The 26,525-nt window shown below is 44.9% G+C and overlaps 1 protein-coding gene across 4 annotated transcripts in view; it reads right to left on the bottom strand.

Moving 5' to 3' along the window:
* The window catches only part of tub (TUB bipartite transcription factor), a 164,937-nt gene extending 140,184 nt beyond the window's left edge, over positions 1 to 24,753 (bottom strand). For 2 of the 4 annotated variants that reach the window (XM_078414986.1, XM_078414988.1), the window contains exon 1: positions 23,765 to 24,750. In XM_078414986.1, the coding sequence (XP_078271112.1) occupies positions 23,765 to 23,820 (56 nt within the window). In that variant the 5' untranslated portion in view covers positions 23,821 to 24,750. Of the gene's footprint in view, positions 1 to 23,764 lie in introns of all 4 variants that reach the window. The other 2 variants (XM_078414983.1, XM_078414984.1) reach the window with 2 other exon arrangements.
* Between the last annotated feature and the right edge of the window lie 1,772 nt (positions 24,754 to 26,525).

The following is a 26,525-nucleotide window of genomic DNA, read 5'->3' as shown; positions in this document are numbered from 1 at the left end:
GATAAATTACCTCACTATCTACACAACAATCACAACTTCATACCATTTTCTGATTACGAATGGTATTTTGCATTGAGAATAAAAGAGAATAAAAGAGCCAACTAACACTCAGAGATGGATAAGTGCTGTCCATGTAAGAAATCCAAATACAGACACAAAAGGTTGGAGTAACTCAGCGGGACAGGCAGCATCTCTGGAGAGAAGGAATGGGTGACATTTTGGGTCGAGACCCTTCTTCAGACTAGAGTCATGGGAAAGGGAAACGAGAGATATAGACGGTGATGTAGAGAGATATAGAACAAATGAATGAAAGATATGCAAATAAGTAACGATGATAAAGGAAACAGGCCATTGTTAGCTGTTTGTTAGGTGAGGAACCAGATATTGTAATCTGAATTATCTATTTGCTAAAGACCCATTAAATCCAGGGTAAAGGGCAAAGTTGCAACACCTAGCGACAATGGCAATATAAATTGGGTGGAACATCAGTACCATGTGTTAAATATTATGTTGTTTTGATCAATTTCTCTTTAATTCCATTTAAATCAATTCCAAGATAGCAGATTTTGCCTGATCCCCGTGTAATAGAAGGCAGCATGTAACTGAAGTGAGGCGGTCACATCAGGAGCTCTAAATCAACCCTGCCTTGTTCGCTGAAGCATAAGAGCACATCGTGCACAGGTGAATGGGCGGAGACTGTTAGAGAGAATTTTCTTCACTATCGAACACAAGTTCGGGTGTAAGGATTTACACAAGGTATTACCTGAGGCTTTGAATAAGTTGGCGGCTTTGGTGTCAAATCTGTAGAGTGATGGATGCCACAATCTGCTCCAAAGGAAGCTGATAATTCTGAAGGTTATTTGCACCATTCAGTGACTTCCTATTTTGTGTGCATACCAAATTGTTACAAATAAATTCAGACAAATAATGTGTTCAGGGCACCTGGATGTAGAACATGATGCAGCTGAATTTTGCAACAAAGTCGTCTTTTCATGTGAATATCCAGAGAGGCTGCCATGGAAACTAAAGGTTAAGTGGAGTGTATTTATGATCTGTTGTTTGAGGATTGGCAGTTAATAATATTAAATTCTGATATGCGCAAGTCCCACTATCTCACTGTAAAATGCATCATCACAAAACAAAGGAATATTCTAAAGAGAAATAATGCATTTTGCAAAGAGCCAGTTTCAGAAATACCAACTTTGTCTCCCATTAATTTCTAATTTCATTTACATTTCATGAGGAACGTTGACTGTAGGGCGGCACGGTGGCGCAGCGGTAGAGTTGCTGCCTTACAGCACTTGTAGCACCGGAGACCCAGGTTCCATCCCGACTACGGGTGCTGTCTGTACGGAGTTTGTACATTCTCCCCGTGACCGCGTGGGTTTTCTCCGTGATCGGTTAATTGGCTTGGGATAAATGTAAATTGTCCGTAGTGCGTGTAGGATAGTGTTAATGTGTGGGGATCGCTGGTCGGCGCGGACCCGGTGGGCCGAAGAGCTTGTTTCCGCGCTGTATCTCTAAACTAAACTATAGTAGGAAGACAATGATTGTAAGTTTAAGTGAAAGAAAATAACTGCAGATGCTGGTACAAATCGAAGGTATTTATTCACAAAATGCTGGAGTAACTCAGCAGGTCAGGCAACATCTCAGGAGAGAAGGAATGGGTGACGTTTCGGGTCGAGACCCTTCTTCAGACTGAAGGAGCGTCTCGACCCGAAACGTCACCCATTCCTTCTCTCCTGAGATGCTGCCTGACCTGCAGAGTTACTCCAGCATTTTGTGAATAAATACCTTCGGTAAATTTAAGTGAGACATCTTCACCTCGGAATGGTAGGTTCTGTTTTTAAGTACAAAATACAACGTTATGTATGTGAGTAATTTCTCTGGGATTGACTGGCAGGAGGTTGGGGTCTAATTCAGGACTAAGGCAGGCGAGAGGCTGAAACGTGATATGGATGGTGGTGAAAGAAAGTCTGTGGACTGGAATTGAAATTCTGCTAGTATATCCAAGTTGGGCCTAGGGGTGCCAACTATCTCACTCACAAATAAGAGACAGGATGACGCCACCGCCCCAGGTGACCTCACTCAGCCAGCGGCCACGTGCTCCCGCTCCACCAATGGCAGCCGCCCGGGCCGGGAGGCGGGTTGCTACACAACCTCCGTTAGGCAGTGCCCGGGCCTCCGGAGCTACACTGTCCGGACCTACACCTACAGCGTCTGGGCCTACAGCGTCCGGGCCTACAGCGTCCAGGCCTACACCTACAGTGTCCGGGCCTACAGCGTCTGGACCTACAATGCTCCCCAGGCCTAATACAGGACAAGGGCGGTCCCGTACGGAACAAACCAATTTAGCCCAAAATACAGGATGTCCCGGCTAATACGGGACAGTTGGCAACTCTAGTTGGACCACATACCCCCACCCTGGTAACGTTGCCCACTCTCTCTGGGCACCTCCACCAACCCGACATTGCCCCTTTGGAATACCTCAACCTACCACCAGCGTTCCTCATTCCAAACTTTGTAAAACAAAAGACACAAAGTGCTGGAGTAACTCAGCGGGTCAGGAGGCATCTCTGGAGAACGTGGATAGGCAGCATTTCGGGTTGGGTTCCTTCTTCAGACATTGCGGGGGAGGGTGGGGGGGAGAGGGGGGAAGGGAGAAAGCTAGAAGAATAGAGGGCAAGAACAAAGCGTGACAGGTTATAGGTGAACCCTGAGAGGAGGGGGTGGTTTGATAGGCAGATGGTTGGATAAAGGCCAGAGACAAAAGGATTGAAGGGTTGCGAACTGTGAAGCCAGAGGAATGTAGGGGGAGGGGAGAAACCGATGTGGGTCTAGGTGGGGTACAGGGGAGGGGGTGGGGAAGGAAGGGGGGTGTGGGAGAAAAAGGGGAGGTGAGAGGTTGGTTACTGGAGGTTACCCACAATTGGAGAATTCAAAGTTGATACCGTTGGGGTGCAAGCTCCCCAAGTGGAATATGAGATGCTGTTCCTCTCTCCAAACTCGGCGTCATGCAAGGATTCACTGTCCACCATTGAGAACTCTACAGCACCTGCAATACTGAATAAAAGGCATAATGTCACCAGTACACCACCTATTTGCTCCACACTTCCCCACTAACTGATCTGATAGAGTCACAGAGTGCCAATACTGGATCTCTCAATACCTCTCCCATTGGCCCACCATTCAGGTGCTTAGTAGTGCCTTGGCATTAACTTCTTATCTAACGGTGAAGCATCTTGCCACATTTGTGCGGCAATTGACGTGCTACATAAACAAAAGTACGAGAAAATAACTGCAGATGCTGGTACAAATCGAAGGTATTTATTCACAAAATGCTGGAGTAACTCAGCAGGTCAGGCAGCATCTCAGGAGAGAAGGAATGGGTGACGTTTCGACCCGAAACGTCACCCATTCCTTCTCTCCTGAGATGCTGCCTGACCTGCTGAGTTACTCCAGCATTTTGTGAATAAATTGCTACATAAACAGAAGTCATTGATTATGTGCCAGTTGGTGCCATTTAATAGTTTGGGAACACACAGGAAAATAATTTAATCAAGTCATTAAATTGGAAGTCTTTTATTTATAAATTTTCAATAACTGTTTGTTATTTTAAGTACATGTTAAAGTATGTTTTAGTGTTTCTTGCTTTTATTTTATGTGGGGGGTGGGGGGGGGGGGGGGAATTGGGGGAAACTTTTTTTTAATCTCTTACCTCGACGGAGATGTGATGTTTCTCCGTATCATATCTCCGTCCCCACTGTGGCCTAACATCGAGGAGTTGGCGGCCTTTCCTGGAGACCGGCCCGGCGCTTCAATCCGGAGGCACGGTGCGGACTTTAACATCGTGGAGCTGCGATCCTTTGCCAGGAATCGACTGTGGAGAGCTCCAACCGCGGGGCCTGTGGACTTTAACACCGTGAAGCCCGCGGTCTCTGGTAAGAAGAGGCCGACTCGGGAGCTCCATGCCGCGGAGAGTTTCAACCGTCCCGAAGCCGGAGTTTCGATCATCCCGACGCGAGGGCTTTGACAGTCGGCAGCGGCGACTACGGACGGTTCAACAGCCCCGACTGCGGGTGAACAAAGAGGAAGATGGTTGAACTTTATTACCTTCCGTCACAGTGAGGAATGTGGATTCCGCTGTGGTGGATGTTTACGATAAATTTTATTTTATGTGACTGTGTCTTGTTGCTTTTTACTTAGTATGGCTGTATGGTAACTCAAATTTCACTGTACCTTAATTGGTACATGTGACAATTAAATTGAATCTTGAATCTTGAAATACAGCTACAAAAAATGTTCTGAGATATCATAGAGTCGTAAAATGATACAGCATGGAAACAGGCCCTTCGGCCCAATTTGCCCACACAGGCTAACATGACCCAGCTACACTAGTCCCACCTGTGTGAAAAAGTTACCCCTCAGATTCTTATTAAATCATTTCCCCTTCACCTTAAACCTATGTCCTCTGGTCCTCGATTCACCTACTCTGGGCAAGAGACTCTGTGCGTCAACATGATCTATTCCTCTCATGATTTTATGCATCCCTATAACATCACCCCTCATCCTCCTGTGCCCCAAGGAATAGAGTCCCAGCCTACTCAACCTCTCCCTGTAGCTTACACCCTCTAGTCCTGGCACCATCCTTGTAAATCTTCTCTGTACCCTTTCCAGCTTGACAACATCTTTCCTGTAGCATGGTGCCCAGAACCGAACACAATACCCTAAATGCAGCTTATACAACTGCAACATGTTCTCCCAACTTCTAGACTCTATACTCTGACTGATGAAGGCCAATGTGTGACAAGCCTTTTTGACCACCCGATCTACGTACAACTCCACCTTCAAGGAACCATACACCTGCACTCCTAGATCCCTCTGCTCTACAGCACCTCCCAGAGCCCTATCATTCACTGTGTGGGCCCTGCACCTGTGAGACTTCCCAAAATGCAACACCTCACGTTTCTCTGTATTAAATGCCATCAACCATTCCTCAGCCCACCTGGCCAGTCGATCAAGAACCTGCTGCAATCTTTCACAACCACCTTCACTATCTGCAAAACCACCCACTTTTGGATCATCTGCAAATGTGCTAATCTTGCCCTGTATGTTCACATCCAAATCATTGATGTAGATGGCAAACAGTAACAGGCCCAGCACCGAACCCCAAGGCACACCAATCACAGGCCTCCAGTCCGAGAAGCAACCTTCCACCTTCACCCTCTGCTTCCTTCAATGAAGCCAATTTTCTATCCATTCAGCTATCTCTCCTTGGATCGCACGCGATCTAACCTTCCAGAGCAGCCTATCATGTGGAACCTTGTCGAATGCTTTGCTGAAGTCCATTTCTACAACATCTACAGCTCTGCCTTCATCGACCTTTTTGGTCACATCTTCAAAAAACGAATATCAATTTTAACTAATGATTTATTCACAGATTAGCGATAAATATGGCAACAAAAAAATACGTCCTGTGATATCGATGTCAACTAATGATTTATTCACTAATTGAAAATGGCCTCTTTATTGAGAGATTAGACGAAGTACATACTTAGATGATGCAGCGAGTCTCAGACCAGTGCAGATCAACACTGGCCGCCCAAGTTACTCACACCTTAATGCAGAATTTGTCTTTAAGTACGCTTTTTCGATATTAAATTCAGATAATCTCCAATGAGAATATGCTACTTTTAATAATCAACTAAACCAAGTGGACCCGTTGGGCCCAAACCTCTCCTGCATTGGTGCAGCACCCTCTCCCCCCCTCACCCCCCTCTCCCACCCTCCCCTCCTCTCCCCCCCCCCACCTTCCTATCCCCATAACCCCATTTATCCTTCCTCCTCCCTCCCTAGGAGACAGATTTAAACTTTAAAATGTGAATAACAAAAATATAGCACCCATTTCAATGAAACTTCTTCCATTAGCACCAAAGGGACGATGGTGACTAAGATGGGCCTAAAATTGTCGCACTATCGTGTATCGGTTTTGGCTGCAGTTTAGGAACAAACAAACAAACGAGAGTTTTAATGTATAGATTGAGTCTTTCTTCCGTATTAATAGTTACCAGTCAGAACAAAATCACTTTGACAGCAGCTAAAGCTGAGAGAGCAAATCTCGGGCATGTTCAAGATTCTTCATGTTTCCTGCACGCTGTTAATGTGAGCGGGCAGTCCACCCAGTGCTAGCTGCTCATGTCAATGGCAATATGCAGTGCAATGCTATCAGTCAACTACTTCCAGTGAGAACACATCCCTTTTCCTTTCTTCTCAGTGGCACTGTTGAAATGAACGCTAACTCAGTTTCACTTTGCACTCACCTGCTCAGCCCTCTATTGTTCAGTCAAAGTCTCAATTTCTAAAGGACACTATTCACTGGCATCATATAACACTTAGACTCTCAAACCTCCCAGGTTATGACTCAGAACGTTGAAAAAAACCTGGTCACCATGATTACCGCCTAATCATCTCAGTGGCTATCCCCATGGATATGAATTTCCCAAAATCTGTACACGGATGTCAACAGCATAAGAAAAGCATGTACGATACGTGATTGTACCCAGTTAAAAACAGCTGACTTGAACAAGTTACATCTAAAGTATTCATTTAGTTTACTGGATGCAAAACCCTGGCAATTTCCACATAGTCGGCTTCTAAGTTCAGAGTATTTTATAAATGGCTAGCGATTGAAAGGTGTTGGCATTCAGTGGACCAGACTTCCCTGTGCACAAGAGTCCCGACCCAAAACGTCATCTGTCTATTCCCTTCCCAGACTGCCAAAGCTCCTCCAGCACTTTGTGTTTCGCTCAGGATTCTAGCATCTGCAGTTCCTTGTGTCTCCAGTATGTTTCAGATGAGGAGGTAGGAACTGCAGATGCTGGTTTACACTGAAGATAGACACAAAATGCTGGAGTAACTCAACGGGACAGGCAGCATCTCTGGAGAGAAGGAATGGGCGACGTTTTGGGTCGAGACACTTCTTCAAACATGCTACCCAATCAGGTTAGATATACCTTACATAAACACAAGCAAGTTAAACTCAAGTACAATGGATAGAGCAAAGGGGAAGATACAGAATACACAGTAGAGTTCTCAGCATTGTAGTGCAACAGTTCTATAGACAAAGTCCAATGTCCGCAATAGGGTAGAGATGAATGGGACAGTAACCAAACTTATGGAAGAACTGTTCAGAAGTCTGATAACAGAAGGGAAGAATGATGTGATTAGCTTGGAATCGGAGAGAGCGAGAGTCAGTTTCGGTGGGATGGAAGGCATAGGTGGCCTAATTACTGGTAAATTTGCACTGTTTGACAATTACTGTATAAATCAATGTAATGGATCTGAAATAAACAGAACACACATTTCACCTCTCACTTCTTCACTTAAACCGTGATGCCATTACCTCTCACACGTTTGTGCAATAAAAAGATTTGAAAATTCCTGGTATCAAATTCCTGAACTGTTTGATAAAGGATAAACACATATGTACCCCCATAAACTGGAGTCCCCATTGCATCTTGTGGATATGTGATTTACGTGATACGTGATATGTGTAGTGGAACAGCACACATAGCAAGGAAAATCCAGACCAATGACACATTACTGGGAGTTATAACATGCAAAGTGACTCTCATTTGTACATTAATAAAACTCACAAGAAAGCCAATTTAACTCAAACTAATTTTTGTATCTTTTTCAGCTGATCTGCTTTTCAGTAAGGCTTTGGATATTAGGTAAGAATGCCCTTGAGAAGAAGGGTCTTGACCCAAACTGTGACCACAAAACGCTACTCCCTTATCAAGTATCTGTACACTGTAAATGGCTCAATTGTAATCATGTATTGTCGTTCCGCTGACTGGATAGCACGCAACAAAAGCTTTGCACTGTAGCTCGGTACATGTGACAATAAACTAAACTGTAACTATTGATGTTCTTCAGAGATGCTGCCTAATCTATTGAGTTACTCCAGCACTTTGTGTCCTTTTGCTTCTCGGTAAGAATATTGTCCAACCACAGTGAAACAACTGTACGATTGCTCTTTCAATAACACTGCTTGTTGAAAACTAATTACCAGGGATGAACAAATCCATTGACCAAGCCTTATTCACCAATCCACTCATCTAATTCACAAATCATGCAGTATGTCCACAGCCTGACTTTGGTGAAGAGCATTAAACTTCCCAATGTGTAGGAAGGAACAGCAGTTGCTGGTTTAAACTGAAGATAGACACAAAAAGCTGGGGTAATTCAGCGGGTCAGACAGCATCTCTGGAGAAAAGGAAAAGATGACGTTTTGGGTCGAGACCCTTCTTCAGAACTTCCTCATCTCATCTAACTCCTAATCCTGAACTTCAACCCTAACAAACAGTTTTACTTCCACTAATACATTTTTGTTTAATGGTGCGTAACAGGATCCAGCATTGTGATGATTATAGATCAGTCGGATGTTTGTTTGGCACAGCTAAGCAACGAGGTACAAAACTAAAATGCACAACATCCCGGAAAGAATTCCTCGGACCTTATACAAAGTCCCGTAATAAAACAATACTGTTCATAAACCGGCAGGTTTGACCAAATCTTTTCCAGGTTAAATATGTACAGTCATTTGATATTCTTAATTGATCGCTGAGTAAGTACAATCCTCAATACAAAGATCAACAAATAACTCCAGCATTGGAGTGGAGGGTGTTCTGTCAGCTGCGATTGATGATTTGTCATGTACATGGGGAATGAACATATCTCCCATTGAACAACGTTGTCTCCCTGTATGGACCGCTCTCATATGTTCAGAAGGTCAGAAGGTCATAAGTGATAGGAGCAGAATTAGGCTAATCGGCCCATCAAGTTTACTCCGCCATTCAATCATGGCTGAACTATCTAACTCTCAACTCCATTCTCCTGCCTTCTCCCCATAACCCGCGACACCCATCCTAATCAAGAATCCATCTATCTCTGCCTTAAAAATATTGTACGCTGGATTAAATTAAGGTTGTCTTCTTAAATTGAATTTTGCAGAGGATGTAATCTCTGAGCTGGGTTGAAATACCTTTGGTACAAAGCAGAAACAATGCCTTACAGCGACAGAGAAGCCTCTTCATGTCAGAACCTCAGCTTAGTTTCTAGTCGTGGTCGTTGCAATCAATGCTTTCTCCAGGGGACACATCCACTGTGCAGAAGGGGAGGAGGCGAGGAATACCTCACTCAATCTATGACTGGGCAAACGGAAAGACCACGCTGGAAATATGAAATGGAAATGCTGGAGACACTCAGCTATTCAGGCAGCACCTGCAGAAGGGAAACCATTCTTAATTGATCGCTGAGTAAGTACAATCCTCAATACAAAGATCAACAAATAACTCTGTGTTACTCGATGACTTATACATCTGTTTAGTTTAGTTTAGTTTATTGTGTGTACCGAGGTACATTAAAAAGCTTTTGTTGCGTGCTAACCAGTTAGCAGAACTGGACGGAGTTTGTACATTCTCCCCGTGACCTGCGTGGGTTTTCTCCGAGATCTTCGGTTTCCTCCCACACTCCAAAGACGTACAGGTATGTAGGTTAATTGACTGGGTAAAATGTAAAAATTGTCCCTAGTGTGTGTAGAACAGTGTTAATGTGCGGGGATCGCTGGGCGGCGCGGACCCGGTGGGCCGAAGGGCCTGTTTCCGCGCTGTATCTCTAAAAAAAAGGCAACACATGATTACAATTGAGTGTACAGATACATGATAAAGGGAATACGAGGCAAAATGACTTCATGGCAATAATTCCTCCCATTTAAAACCTTACGTCCTCATCAAATGTTTCACTTTAGAACACTTATAGTCCAAGTGCACTAATGAATAATTAGTGTCAGAACAATTCAAAGTATTCAGGCAGCGCTGCTCGAGGAGTTGAGAAAAGTGTTTCATAATCTCTTCAGATGGAATAGTTGGGCGGCAGCAGCAAATGATCATTTCCATTGATCAAGAAGCGCTCACCAACTTTATGGTCTCATTTGTAATTGCAACTAACCATCCAACACTTCAACCCACTTGACATGTTACTCTGTGCAAATGTAGATCCATCATCATACTTCTGCAATCTAACTCAGAACTTCAGCTGTAAGAGGCATTGAAGTTCCACGGCGGCACGGTGGCGCAGCGGTAGAGTTGCTGCCTTACAGTGAATGCAGCGCCAGAGACCCAGGTTCAATCCCGACTACGGGTGCTGTCTGTATGGAGTTTGTACGTTCTCCTCGTGACCTGCGTGCGTTTTCTCCGAGAACTTCGGTTTCCTCTCACACACCAAGGACGTAGAGGTTTGTAGGTTAATTGGCTTGGGTTTGTATACTTGGTATAATTGTAAATTGTCCCTAGTGTGTGTAGGATAGTGTTAATGTGCGGGGTCGCTGGTCGGTGCGCTCAGTGGGCCGAAGGGCCCATTTCTGCACTGTATCTCTAAAATGACACCACTTATGAGTATAAAACATAGAAAATAGGTGCAGGAGTAAACCACTCTGGCCCATGGAGCCGGCACTGCCATTCACTATGATCATGGCTGAACATCCAAAATCAATACCCCATTCCTGCATTCTTCCCATATCCCTTGATTCCGTATGTGTACAGTATTGGTCTATTTAAGGAGGATACTAATGAGATACAAGTGATTCACGGAAGGTTTATTGACGAACATCTGGATTGCTTAGCTAATCTCAGACGGCAAGGTTGGATAGGGTATGGAGTCACATGGGATGGCAGATACTGGGATCTCCAAGGGTTGGAGGTCACAGAAGAGATCCTGACCTTCTGAGAGGGGTTAGGAGGTCACGTTCCACACTGCCAGCTGTGTTTTCATGGTTGTGGCCACAAGCCGTAGTCGGCGTGGGTGGCAAGTAGACCATGGAACGCAAGTGTCTGCTTTCTGCACCTGCACAGCACCCGTGCTGAACCTTGGAGTCGGCCAGTGGCAGGCCAACGCTTGGCATCTGCACAGAACATCCCAGCACACTCCCACAGTGCACGGCACAGCAATCTGCCGCACGGTCAAAGCAACGAAGAGCCACCTTCCTGACCTGATCTGTAACCCAGCGCCTCCACAATACACTTCAAAGCTCTGGCTCAATGTGCAGAGGACTTCTGCCTGTGTCACCCTCTCATGCAGAGGCTCCCAGACCCTGACCACCCAGTGGTGTAAAGACCTTCCTCATCTCCTGGTAACACCAAAGATATACAGATTCACAGGTTAATTGACTTCTGTAAAATTGCCCCTCGTGTGTGTGTGTGTGTGTGTGTGTGTGTGTGTGTGTGTGTGTGTGTGTGTGTGTGTGTGTGTGTGTGTGTGTGTGTGTGTGTGTGTGTGTGTGTGTGTGTGTGTGTGTGTGATAGTGTTAGTGTATGGGGATCGCTGGTCGGCAAGGACTCGATGGGCCAAAGGGCCAGTTTCCACACTGTATTTCTAAGCTAAACTAAACTATGCGAAACCCATGCCCAGGATGCTGCCTGGATTACAAGGCATTATCCACAGGAGAGCTTGGACAACTTGGATTGTTTACTCTGGAGTAGGGGTGCCAACTATCTCACTCCCAAGATGACAAAGTGACGTCATCTCCCCGTGACCCATGTGACCTCAGCCAGCCAGCGGCCACGTGCTCCCGCTCCACCAATGGTGGCCGCCCGGGCTGGGAGGCGGGTTGCTACACAACCTCCATTAGGCACCGCCCGGGCCTCCGGACCTACACTGTCCGAGACTACAGCAACCCCGGGCCTAATATGGGACGAGTCCAAAACAATTTAACCAAATATACCGGATGTCCCGGCTAATATGGGACAATTGGCAACCCTACTCTAGAGCGTCAGTGGACAAGGGGAGACCTGATAGAAGTAACCAAAATTCTGAGAGGCATGGACTGGGGAGACAGTCAGAACCTTTAGCCCAGAGTGGAAATGCAGGCTGAGGAGATTAGTTTAACTTGGAATAATAATAATAAATAATAATAATAATAATAATAATAATAATAATAATAATAATAATATATTCCTTTATTTGTCCCACACCGGGGAAATTTGCAGTGTTATAGCAGCAAAGTGGATAGCAAGAGATTGTCATTATAAATAAAAATACAAATAAGGATAATTGTGACCATGTGAAATAAATCTTTCTCACTTCCTCTGCCTGGTCTGCTCAGCATTTTACGTCTCAATGAAGGCTCCTTGGTTCTAAAGAAAACAATCCTATCTGAAGAGGAGTCTCGACCCGAAACGTCACCCATTCCTTTTCTCCAGAGTTGCTGGCTGTCCAAGCATTGCTGAGTTACTCCAGCATTTTGTGTCTATAATCCCATCTGATCCATTCTTCCTCATTTTGCTGACATCTCCACAAATCTCCTCTGCATTTTCCCCAGTGAATCACATCGTCCCTGTAACGTGGTGGGCAGAACTGTACGCAGCAATCGAGCCATGGGCCAATTATTGTGGCGCGCAGTGTGAGCTAACCTCCCTGCTGTTATACACCATGCCTTGTTACGCACCGTAAAAACAAGCACCCACCCGCCCGCCAGGCTTTTTTAACCACATTATTGGCCTGCCCTGCAACCTTTGATGATCTGTGCACCTACACCTCATGGCCCCTCAATTCTTCAACACCACACAATATGCTGCAGGTTATCTTTCCTTGTTACACCCCCTTAAATGCAATGCCCCTTCCACTTTTCTCGGTGAAATTCCCTCTTGCCACTATTCCATTTAACTGGGCAGACCATCAGTATCCTCGTATAGTCAAAGCTCCTCCTCCTCACTCTCAACCAAGTTTCGCTTCATCTGCAAACCTCTTTGACGTGCCCTACATATTGAAAACTAGATTATCCGATGAGCAAGGGGCCGACTACTGAACCTCATACTGTAGTTATTCATAGTGTAGCAAACACAACATAACTCGCCACCCATCACCGTTCACTTCCTGCCACTGAGCCAGTTTAAGAGCATTTGACCTGCATTTAGAATGTTGTTAATTAGACTGTGTTTTTGCAGTCAATTTAAGAGTCAGTTCATGTGAAAATATCACCAAATTGAAGAAAGTCACTTTGAAGAAAGTCAATTTGAAGAAGGTGACTTTTGCCAAAAGATATTGGCATGGCAACAAGTCAATTCATAGAGTTCATCACGGACACAGGCCCTTCAGCCCAGCGTGCTCATGCTAACCAAGATTCCCCATCTACGCTAGTCCCACCTGTCCACATTTGGCCCTTATCCCTCTCAACCTTTCCTATCCATGAACCTGTTCAAGTGTCCATTAACAGTTGAGACCATTGCAGAAGTTACTGACTCATCTGTGCAGTTATAACAACACGTATCCTTCAAATACCATTAATGTTTCTGGCAAAATCAAGCCCTACAATCCATTCTGCAGCATTTTGGGGCATTTCCCCCCTACATTGTTCACTTATTTAAAATAAATCTCTTGTTGAATGCCTCATGAAATGCTTCTGGAAAAAATAGCTTGCCCTTCCCCCCATCTTCAGTTTGTTAACTGCATCTTGTTTTAACATGAGATGGTTGAGCGCGTTGTCAATATGCAATGAATAATTGTTTATTTCAATAGACAATAGGCACAGGAGGGGGCCATTTGGCCCTTCGAGTCAGCACCGCCATTCACAGTGATCATGGCTGATCACTCACAATCAGTTGAAGTTATGAATTCTAAGCGTTTGCCCATATATGATAGAGAAGTGGCAACAATGGTACTGTGCTCCCTTCTTGAGCAAGTTAAATTTGCCGATTCTTCAGTTCCATGGCAACACTTAGAAACATAGAAAACATAGAAAACAGGTGCAGGAGGAGGCCATTTGGCCCTTCGAGCCAGCATCGTCATTCATTGTGATCATGGCTGATCATCCACAATCAGTAACCTGTGCCTGCCTTCTCCCCATATCCCTTGATTCCACTAGCCCCTTGAGTTCTATCTAACTTCTTCTGTGGGAGAGAATTCCACAAATTCACAACTCTCTGGGTAAAAAAGTTTCTTCTCACCTCAATTTTAAATGGCCTCCCCTTTATTCTTAGACTGTGGCCCCTGGTTCTGGACTCCCCCAACATTGGGAACATTTTTCCTGCATCTACCTTGTCTAGTCCTTTTATAATTTTATACGTCTCTATAAGATCCCCTCTCATCCTTCTAAACTCCAGTGAATACAAGCCTAGTCTTTCCAATCTTTCCTCATATGACAGTCCCGCCATCCCAGCGATAAACCTGGTGAACCTACGCTGCACTGCCTCCATAGCAAGGATGTTCTTCCTCAAATTAGGAGACCAAAACGGCACACAATACTCCAGATGTGGTCTAACCAGAGCCCTATAAAACTGCAAAAGGACTCAAATCCCAACTCAACACACTGCAATCTCACAGCCATTATCTTCCCAGTTCAGTTCCAAGGACCACATCCATTAAAAACATTGCTTATATCAGACCAGAATCATGTTGGTGTAGACAACTGGAGGCACTCTGAAACCCAGTCCCCAACTTAAAACTTAAAAGATTCACCTTGAATAGATATATTTAATTCTTTCCAAGTCCTATTGTTCCAAATAATATTTGCTTTTTGGATCAATTATTAAAATGTAAATGTGTGTCTTGCCCTTTGCATGAGGACATTGCTTAGTGTTTTACATCATTTTTGTTGAAATGTGATTATGCAAGCAAATAGTCAATTGTCATAATGAATTTTTGACAGCAATCCTATTCCCTTATCATGTATCTATACATTGTAATTGGCTCGATTGTAATCATGTATTGTCTTTCTGCTGACTGATCAGCCCACAACGAAAGCTTTTCACTGTACATCAGTACACGTGACAATAAACTCAACTGAACAGGATATTTCCAGTGGCATGGTGTGGAATGGTTAGGTTGAATAAATGTAATATAACTAAGCATTTTGTAATGGAATGAAAGAGGGAGAGTGAGGAGAACAGATGTTCCAGAAATATTAAGAAAGCACAACTCAGGATGCTTATATCAGACAGTCCAAGCATGTAGGCTCCCTAATGAGATAAAACCTGGCTCCTCCACGATGCAAAGATGCACTAGCACACAGAGAGAGAAATAAATCATCAACTCCCACGCAGTCTGAAAGATTGCTTTGTGCTGCAGAAGCAGAATTCATGGAGGGGAGCAAAGAATAGACCATCGACAAAAGCAGAAACTCCCAGTACAGCCATGCTCTTAAACCAATTATTTTAATAAAGCTAACCTCTGCATTAACCTCTTTGACTGGAGACGAGACATTTGTCAACAATAGGACTTTAGAAAGATTAAATTTATCTATTCAAGGTGAATCTTTTAAGTTTTACGCTCAGTAAGATGGGGAACTAAGTTTCAGAGTGTCTCCACTTCTCTGCATCAACGTGATTCTGGTCTGACAATTCTCACAATTCAGGCAATTCTCACAAATAATACACTTTTCAGTTTCGAAAACAAAAATCTTCCATTGACCTCCTCGTTAGGTTTACTAAACCAAGTCGTTATTTTGTTTTAATGATGGCTAGAAAGTTAGTTGCCTCAGGGCAATCTGAACACTCTAAATCTTTAGCTAAATTTATAAAATTGTGAATATATCAATTCCTCACTGTCATTTTTACTTACCGTGATGTGGGTGGGGTCTTATGTTGTCGACATTCCAGCAATTAACAACAGAGAATGACACAAAGTGCTGGAGTAACTCAGCAGGTCAGACAGCATCTCTGGAGAACATGGAGTAGACTCAGTGGGTCGAATGGCCTACTTCTGCTCCTTTGACTTATGAACTTAGTTACAGGTGACATTTTGGGTCGAGATCCTTCTTCAGACAAAGACCCTTGACAAAGCAATTGTTCCAATCGGAACAACATGTGTAAATAATACTAGTGAACATTCAACCAGCTGTTGTGTCTGGTACCTGTTTGAAAAAAAACTGCAGATGCTGGTAAAAATCGAAGGTAGACACATTTTCTATCTTTGTCCCACCCCCTTCCCTGACATCAGTCTGAAGAAGGGTCTCGAACCGAAACGTCACCCATTCCTTCTCTCCAGAGATGCTGCCTGACCTGCTGAGTCGCCCATTCCTTCTCTCCAGCGATGCTGCCTGTCCCGCTGAGTTACTCCAGCACTCTGTGAAACGTCACCCATTCCTTCTCTCCAGAGATGCTGCCTGACCCGCTGAGTTACTCCAGCTTTGTGTCTGGTACCTTGTTGGACCAATAGTCACACCACAATTAAAGTTACGCATCTTTCCCTCAAAACCCTGTAAACATGCATTAAACTAACCCCCTGTTTACATATCTAAGAGTGCACACACACATGGATGCATAGAACTGCTCCACCTAATGACAGCACTTGCAACAAGGCAGCATTCCCTCACTACTGCCTCGGTTGCAAAGCTAAACAATGGCACAGCATCGAGTGCACTTCCATAAAGTCATCTTTACATTTAGCAGATAAACATGTGAGGAATTTCTCCAGTGTTTGAATTACAATTAACTTCTGCAGTGCAGAATAAAGTGATATTGCAAATAGTAAGATCGGCACACATACATTGCTCGCTGAAGCACAAAAGTTGATGGGAATGTACGGAGATAAGAAAAATGAGATTAATGCAGGATTACTGCAAATGGGTGGTTGATGGTCAGCAAGGACTTGGTGGGCCGAAGGGCCTGTTTCCCTGCTGTATCTTTAGACTCAATCAGCAGAATGTACAACGTGAAACCAGTGGATGCAGTGCTTCTTGACTTGGAATAGCTCTGCAGAAACACGGAGCGGGAGGTTATTGAACAAAACTAGATCACCAACTGTACAGGTCAATGGCCCTTCATCAGAACTGGAGAAAGGGCGAGAGATGGAGAGAACAAAAGAGATGTCTGTGATATGGAGGAGACACAAGGTGTCCTGGTGACAAAGGGCTTCTGGAGCCATCCAATTAATAAATAAATGAGGGCATTTCATGAGATACAAAACACAATAGGTGCTGGGAATGGGAAATGAGAATGTTCAACGTGCTCAGTGGATCAGGTAGCACCAGTGGTGATATAACTAAGGTAGGGTTACAGAGGGAAGGCTGTACATCAACAAAGCATAAAGTACTGGAGGAACTCAGCGGGTCAGGCAGCATCTGCTGACCAAATGAACAAGTCATGAGACTTAAGAATTAAATTGTCTGCCCATTCCCTCCACAGATGCTGCCTGACCCAGTGAGTTCCTCCAGCACTTTGTGTTTCGCTCAAGATTCCAACATCAGCAGTTCCTTGTGTCTCTCTGGCCTTACATCAGAACTGGTCTGTTCTCTTTTAGATTTAGATTTAGAGATACAGCGCGGAAACAGGCCTTTCGGCCCACCGAGTCCACGTCGCCCAGCGATCCCCGCACATTAACACTATCCTACACTCACTAGGGACAATTTTTACATTTACCGAGTCAATTAACTTACAAACCTGTACGTCTTTGGAGTGTGGGAGGAAACTGAAGATCTCGGAGAAAACCCACGCAGGTCACGGGGAGAACGTACAAACTCCGTACAGACGGTGCCCGTAGTCAGGATCGAACCCGAGTCTCCGGCGCTGCATTCGCTGTAAGGCAGCAACTCTACCGCTGCGCCACCGTGCCGCCCACTGAGAAAAGCACCGTGGGCAGCAGAGAGGTGCAGCAGGTAGAGCTGCTGCCTCACAGCGCTAGACACCCAGATGCAATCCTGACCTCGGGTGCTGTCTTTGTGGAGTTTGCATGTTCTTCCTGTGACCGCATGGGTTTCCTCCGGGTGCTCCGGTTTCCACCCACATTCGAAAGATGTGCGGGTTTGTAGGTGAATCGACCCTCTGTAAATTGCCCCCAGTGTGTAGGGAGTGGATGAGAAAGTGGGATAACACATAGAACTGGGGTGAATGGGTGATCATGGTCAGCATGGATCCAGTGGGCCGAAGGGCCCGCTCCGTGCTGAAAGTCTAAAACTAAATCTAAAAATGGTGGTTATGTGACGTTGTTGAGCAGAGTGTTGAAGCCCAGTGGCTGTGGTGTTGTGCCGGCTCTGAACATACTGCTCATTCGCCTCAGTTGGGCTTCCACAACACATGGTGTGAGTCTAAAGTCAAGAGCAGCTGCAAAGAACTTACTGGCCTCAAAACAAACTGCAGGAGGAGCTCAGCAGGTCTGGCAGCACTTGTGGAGAGAGAGGGACAGTGGATGTTTGGGCTCTAGACCCTGCACCAGGGCTGGGGCCGACTTGCCAACCTGCTCCCATTGCTCGGGTTCAATGCCCACGGCTGAATTCATGAACATACCTTTACATGAGTCCTGAAACTCACTCAAGCATGGTTTACATCAAAATGGGAAAAATAATTCTTCATTCCATCCTGAAAGTTTTTGACCAATTTCTTCTTAAGGACAGGAGGTAACATAATCAATATCTATAACCTGATGCTCTGATTGCCTAATCAGAGCGCCTTCGGAATTGGATTTCCCAACATCTGATGGAGCCCATTTGTAGAATGGGCAAACAACAAACTGTACCAGAAATAAGCAGCCCACAACAAGGTTTATTCATGGCTCCTTACAGACAGCCTCTGTGAAACTTCTGTAAACATCATTGCAGCCTAGAGAGCAGTTTAGTTTAGAGATGCAGTGCAGAAACAGGCCCTTCGGCCCACGCCGACCTGCGATCCCCGCACATTTACACTATCCTACACCCACAAGGGCCAATTTTTACATTTACTAAGCCAATTAACCTACATCTTTGGAGTGTGGGAGGAAAGCGAAGATCTCGGAGAAAATCCACGCAGGTCAAAGGGAGAACGTACAAACTCCGTACAGACGGCACCCGTGGTCGGGATGGAACCCGGGTCTCCGGCGCTGCATTCGCTGTAAGGCAGCAACTCTACCGCTGCGCCACCGTGGCCGCCAGTGGCAGAATTAATCACCACAAACTGTGTAATACTTCAGGGTGTTTTGTCAGCTTCCAAGCTTACAAGTGAGCTGAGGCCAAAAGGGGGCATTATCTTTCTGAAGTCTACTTTCAGCACCTGGAGATTTACTTAAAGTGTTTAATTTTAGGAGGACCCTCCAGAATGATCAACAATATATTTATACTCCACACGTAGAATGTTCATATAGATGTGACCGAGGTATTCAGCTCAGCAAGTACATTTTGTATTGCAATTAAACCACATCTCATCTTCACCTTTCTACAATTGCTGCAGATGTCATTGCGGGAGGCTGTGGTTTTGTAGATTTACAGACCAGTTAAAAACTGGCAGTTTTGGCAGATATCGAGAAAGATAATCGAAGGCTACAGATCTGGTAGAAAATTGTGTGGAACATTGTAAGGATTAAATTCCATCTGCCAAACACGTGATGCAATTTATGGTCAAATAGTGGGTAGCACATAGACAGTAAATGTTAGGGTGCTAAGGAATGCTGGTGAATAGAGATGTCAGGGCATGGAATTTAAGAGTTGGGACATTACTTTGCAACTCTACAAAGCCCTGGTTAGGTAATACTTGGACTATTGGGCGCGGTTCTAACTATAGGTAGGATGCAATTACTCTGGCGATAGTGGAAAGGAGGTTTACCTGGATTGGCCGACTTTAGTCATGGGGAGAAATTCGATAGACACAACTTGCTAAAATTTTCCCTGGAGTAAAGGTAGACACTCAAAATCCTCTCCCCACAGAGGGGTATCAAAAACAACAGGGCATGAGCTTAAGATGAGAGGAAAGAAGTTTGGAAAGGGATTTGAGGAGAATTTTTATACCGATCAGCCAAGACATTATGACCAATGACAGGCAAAGTGAATAACATTGGTTATCTTGTTACAATGGCACCTGTCAAGGGGTGGGATATATTAGGTAGCAAGTGAACAGTCAGTTCTTGAAGTTGATGTGTAGGATGCAGGGGAAATGGGCAGGAGTAAAGACCTGAGCGACTTTGACAAGGGCCAAATTGTTATGGCCAGATGACTGGCTCAGAGCATCTCTGAAACGGCAAGGCTTGTGGGGTGCTCCCGGTCAGCAGTGGTGAGTACCTACCGACAGTGGTCCGAGGAGGGACAAACCACAAACCGGCAACAGGGTGTTGGGCACCCAAGGTTCATCGATGCGCGAGGGCAACAAAGGCTATCCCGTCTGGTCCGAACCGACAGAAGGTCTACTGTGGCACAAGTCACAGAAAATTTTAATGGTGGTCACGGGAGGAATGTGTCACAATACACAGTGCATCGCACCCTGCTGCGTATGGGGCTGCACACGGAGGACCAACAGCATATTCGGCAGGTGGTCATAATGTTTTGGCTCATCGGGTCATAATGTTTTGGCTGATCGGTGTATATATATGTATACATGTATATACACACACACACACACGCAGCAAGTGGTTGATGTCTGGAATGCACTGTCAGATGATAACAGAATCAGAGACAATTACTATATCAAAGAGACTTTTAGGCAGGCACAAGTCATCAAGGGTTGGAAGGATACAGACACAATGCAGGCAAATGGGACCAGTGTATGTGGCAAAATGGTCAGTATGAACATGGTGGGCTGAGTGGCCATTTCTGTGGCTCCACGTCTCTCAGTAGCCTCAACTAACAAAGCTTTAGACCTAGGGGATGATGTTTCCGAAGTGCTTCTTGCTATCACTGCCAAACAGTTGCTCCAACATGCTCCACACAGTGCTGAATTATCCTCTACATTTCTTACAATATAATACAATACAATATATCTTTATTGTCATTGTACAGGGGTACAACGAGATTGGGAATGCGCCTCCCATACGATGCAATAATTTAATTAGCTAGTCAGTATTAATTTAAACAACAACAACCCAACGAAACAAATTGTAACAGTTTTAAGCCAGAATAAAGTGCAAGTAGATCTGTGCCGGTTCACTGTGCGATGTAACCATCCGGCTCAGCAGGACCGGTTCATAGCAGCTATGGCCCTGGGGATGAAGCTGTTCCTGAGTCTGGAGGTGCGGGCTTAGAAGGCCTTGTATCGTCTGCCCGATGGAAGGAGTTCGAACAGACTGTTGAAGGGGTGTGAAGAGTCTTTGTGGATGCTGGTGGCTTTTCTGAGGTATCGTGTGTTGTAGATGCCCTCCAAGGCTGGTAGCTGTGTTCCGATGGTCCTCTGAGCTCTATGGACTACCCGCTGAAGAGCTTTCCTTTCTGCCTCCGTGCAGCTGAGGTACCACATTCTCTTTAAACTTTGGTCAAACACAACTCCAATTTAACAAGATTGTCTAAAGGAAGGAACATTCAAAATGTAGGCTGTTTTTACAGAAGTCAGAATAGCTGACAGCACCAGAAGCACACTGCAGTGAACAGCAGGCATATGGTGTGCCTGTAAACAGTGTGTGGAAACCATGTGAGGTTTTACAGCATTTTGCACACCTTCAAGGTGTTAGGAGAAATCAGGAAGAAAATGCAGAGGTCAGCCTACAAACTCCCTAAAAAAGAGAACGATAACTCTCATTGAATTTAATATGAGAAGAAAATCACTGGTTTCAACACCACACAACCAGGAAGAACATATTATGCAATACATATTATGCACACAACTGCACACTTGTAATCCAAAAGATGCCATTACTTCAAACAGATTAGAGCTCCATTTATCGTGAAAGGGAACATTTGTTGGATCCCATCTTACATTCCTCATTTATCACCATCTTCACAGGGGAGCCAAAGCAAGCAGAACTAATTGGCAGACTGGCCCCAACATTCATTGATGCTCGCCCTTACCCCCATCCAAGAGAGAGTGATGTATTGAAGAGAGAGTTAGATAGAGCTCTTCTGGGCTAATGGAATCAAGGGATATGGGGAGAAAGCAGGAACGGGGTACTGATTTTGGATGATCAGCAATGATGAATGGCGGTGCTGGCTTGAAGGGCTGGATGGCCTCCCCCTGCACCTATTTTCTATGTTTCTATCCTCATCTTTATTCCTTCCTCGTCAAGACTTTGGGTGAAAATCTACCAGAAGTTGAGCTCCAACTCCACATTCTTTTCTTTCCCTGTACATTTCACCATTCAAGAAACATTATTCAACCTTGCAAAACAGGGATTCTCCAAATTCCAACACAAACTGAGTGAAGAATGTTATAATTTTCTTTTAAAAATCCAAATTAAACAAAGCTGCAATTTTAGAAAAAAAAAGTGCAAGTGTGACTTCTATATTGATCTAATTTATTGCAATGTTGACAAAGGTAGTTAATTTGTGTGACATTCTGTGACTAAAAAATGCCAAGATATTGTTGGCTTCTCTTTCTCTCAGTTATTTCACTTTCATTGCCCAGCTTTTCTTCCAGAGGTGGTGGTGCCATTCAATTTCTCAAGTCAATCCCCGTAAAACAATGTCAAAGTTAATCAATCTTTGCTACAATTTATTTTTTTGTACAATAATTGCTGTCACAGAAAGAGGCTGTAAATGACACATCCAAATGCAGCATAGATCTGTTTGGAACGTTTAAAGTTATCAATGCAATCACGGATGATCTATATTGTTTCACATTAAAAACAATGGTAAAACCAAAAGTAAAAGAACGGTCCTGTAGAGGAGCAACAAGCACCACATGAATTACAAGACAAAGTGTTTAAATGGTTAATAGTTGCCACTGATAATAAGGATGATTTAATATTTTCCACGATTCAAAACAAAGGATGATTTAATATTTTGCCCGATTCCAAAAAAAAACCAACAAATCATAAGTGATCTCAAAGGACTTGAATTTGGCAACCGTTACTCTCAATTACCAGTGGCTGTCTAGACAACACACACCACACAGGGCCAATGGTCTGCTTCCATCATTACCAGTTGCTCATTACTGACACGAGTAATCGCCACAAAACAATGCCTCACCACAAACTTGCACTTCTATTTTGGATACAATGAAAGTCAATGCAAAGCGGCCATTATAACAAACAGCAGTCAAATGTATTATTAATAACGCGAATGTTGGGGGGAAGTAATAAATGACACGCGTGCATTCCCAGATCTACAGAGGATGATGTTATGAAGAGCAGGCTCCAATTCATGCAAAGGAACCACAGCTTCAACGTGGTCAAATAATCTGCATCAACATGGGCTGCAATGGGCAGGGACTTGGACCGGCGAAGTGCACAACTGTAAAGAAGTGAAGATAGACACAAAATGCTGGAGTAACTCAGCAGGTCAGGCAGCATCTCAGGAGAGAAGGAATGGGTGACGTTTCGGGTCGAGACCCTTCTTCAGACAATTGGGATGGATTAAAGAAAAGCATTCACCAATACAATGACCAAACACAAGACTTCCAGAAGTTTCTCTGGATCTTTATTTCTGTGCAGTACAAGTATTTTTTTTATTGAACGGTCAGTCTTTTTCCAATGGCTCAGCTATACTGCAACAACTGATTCTGAACGCACTTTTAATTAAAGTGCCGTCCACTTAAAAGGGATTGTTTAAACGAGTCATACTCATGCATGCAATGATTGAGCCGGCATTCCATTAATTGCCAGTTATGTTTAATAAACAACTTAATTTTGCAGCTACAATTTGGGTATTTATGAAGCATATTCAAGACAAATGCATTTCCCCAGAGGTTTAACAACAGCGCACAGCAAGCGATGGGTGTCCTGTTTCTACCAGGTCTCACAGGATGATGTCCTATTTTTAAAAAGAGTCACATCTCCAGCTTGTTGTTGGAGGCATTAATATTCTGAACCTGTGGGTGTGACAGATTCCATGGCCTGCTGCACGTTAAAACCACCCCAACAATTAAACGCACTGAGTACCTACCTGTCATAACTCCATCTGCTGTAGGACATGGCCCGATTGCTACCCACTCCGTCCATCCTCCTCGATTACACTGCGAAGGTGGGCAAGTCAAGAGGGTGTTGTGCCACAGCCTGGAGGCTGTCAGTCACTGGGCTGGAGACTGTCACTTGGCTGGAGGCTGCCACTGGGCTGGAGGCTGCCACTGGGCTGGAGGCTGTCTGGGCTGGAGGTTGCCACTGGGCTGGAGGCTGCCACTGGGCTGGAGGCTGTCTGGGCTGGAGGCTGCCACTGGGCTGGAGGCTGTCTGGGCTGGAGGTTGCCACTGGGCTGGAGGCTGCCACTGGGCTGGAGGCTGTCTGGGCTGGAGGCTGCCACTGGGCTGGAGGCTGCCACTGGGCTGGAGGCTGTCTGGGCTGGAGGCTGCCACTGGGCTGGAGGCTGTCTGGGCTGGAGGTTGCCACTGGGCTGGAGGTTGCCACTGGGCTGGAGGTTGTCACTGGGCTGGAGGTTGTCACTGGGCTGGAGGTTGTCACTGGGCTGGAGGTTGTCACTGGGCTGGAGGCTGTCTGGGCTGGAGGTTGTCACTGGGCTGGAGGCTGTCTGGGCTGGAGGTTGTCACTGGGCTGGAGGCTGTCACTGTCCACTCCACACACTGTCCACTCCACACACTGTCCACTCCACACACTGTCCACTCCACACACTGTCCACTCCACACACTGTCCACTCCACACACTGTCCACTCCACACACTGTCCACTCCACACACTGTCCACTCCACACACTGTCCACTCCACACACTGTCCACTCCACACACTGTCCACTCCACACACTGTCCACTCCACACACTGATGGAACGCGAAGCTGGTCCTGTCAGAGTTACATGAACATCTCTGCGGTGTGCAACACACATCGGATGCACACAAACTATTCCCGACTGAACGTAGAGCATGAGGACTGTGCCATGTCAGTGAGAGGGAAGCACTGAGGAATTGTCGTCTTATGTAACTAACTTGCTTTATATCTAATCCCTCTCGTCATCCAAACTGCGCGTTCAATTCAATCACAAACACAGCCGCTGTCGATTGCCTTGCTGGTGAAGCAGCCCTTTGGTCAGGTGAAACCAGACCCAGCTCCCTATGGTCTTGCGACCTGGTCTTCCTTATTTATTCCTGTTTCCACAGATACAGCGCTATTCTTTGACATCACTCCCTCTCCCGCCCAATCACACAGAACCACAAGCCATTCAAACCTCGTCCTTTCAGAGGTACTAATTAAATCCACTGGATGAAAGAACACTTATCTGCAATATATATTACCTCATCTCCTGCCGACTGCCTTTCCACACACTGGTTACAACTCACATGAAAGCTTTCTGGTCAAATTACATTTGGTAATAGTGATTTCAGCAGAGTTAAGGGGTTTTAGAACATAATCCTGAGGGAAAGCTAAAGATGTTAATTGAAGTTCCTTTAGCCTAATCAGAGAACTAAGATTGCCACAGACAATTCATCTTTCACATCTACACAATTGATAGAGAATTAAAGAATGAACAGAGCAGAAATGTCACTGCTGAGTGTAAACAATGTCCAGTTATTTGCTGCCAAGCTACAAAATGACCAGGAAGGAACTGCAGATGCTGGTTTTAACCGAAGATGGGCACATAAAGCTGGAGTAACTCAGCGGGACAGGCAGCATCTCTGGAAAGAAGGGATGGGTGACATTTTGGGTTGAGACCCTTCTTCAGACTGAAGTCACGGGAAAGGGAAAGGAGAGATATAGACGGTGATGTAGAGAGATAAAGAACAATGAATGAATGAAAGATAACAATGCAAAAACGTAACGATGATAAAGGAAACAGGCCATTGTTAATTTTTTGTTGGGTGAAAACAAGAAGCTGGTGTGACTTGGGTGGGGGAGGGATAGAGAGAGGGAATTTCTAACCTGGTTAGGAAAATCAATATTCCTACCACTGGGCTGTAAGCTGCCCAAGTGAAATATGAGATGCTGTTCCTCCAATTTGCGTTTAGCCTCACTCTGACATTAGAAGAGACCGAGGACAGAAAGGACAATGTGGGAATGGGAAGGAGAGTTAAAGTGTTTAGCAACCGGGAGATCAGGTTGGTCCAGGCGGGCTGAGCGAAGGTGTTCAGCGAAACGATCGCCCAGTCTGTGTTTGGTCTCACCGATGTATAAGAGTCCACATCTTGAACAACGGATACAGTAGATGAGGTTGGATGAGGTGCAAGTGAACCTCTGCCTCACCTGAAAGGGCTGTCGGGGTCCCTGGACAGAGTCGATGGGGGAGGTATAGCGACAGGTGTTGCACCTTCTGCGGTTGCAGGAGAAGGTACCTGGGGAGGGGGTGGTTTGGGTGGGAAGGGATGAGTTAACAAGGGAGTTGCGGAGGGAATGGTCTCTTCCCTACAGCCATCAGGCTATTAAACACTACAACCTCAAATAAGCTCTGAATTACAATTGACTATTATTGTTATTATTATTATTGCACTACTATTGTTTGTTTTTTGCGTGTACGTATGTGTGTGTACATGTGTGTGTATGTGTATATATATATATATGTGTGTGTGTGTGTGTGTGTGTGTGTGTGTGTGTGTGTGTGTGTGTGTGTGTGTGTGTGTATATATGTGTGTGTGTATGTACTTGTGAGTGTGTGTGTATGTACACACACTGAACTTTTTTTTCTCTCGTTTATTTTATTGTTTACAGTGTACTATGTTTACATATTCGTAGGAAAATAACTGCAGATGCTGGTACAAATCGAAGGT

Source organism: Rhinoraja longicauda, chromosome 18 (genome assembly GCF_053455715.1).
Source record: "Rhinoraja longicauda isolate Sanriku21f chromosome 18, sRhiLon1.1, whole genome shotgun sequence".
NCBI classification, from domain to species: Eukaryota; Metazoa; Chordata; class Chondrichthyes; order Rajiformes; family Arhynchobatidae; genus Rhinoraja; species Rhinoraja longicauda.
Note: the sequence above shows the minus strand (reverse complement) of the source record. Positions and strands in the feature narration are given on the sequence as shown.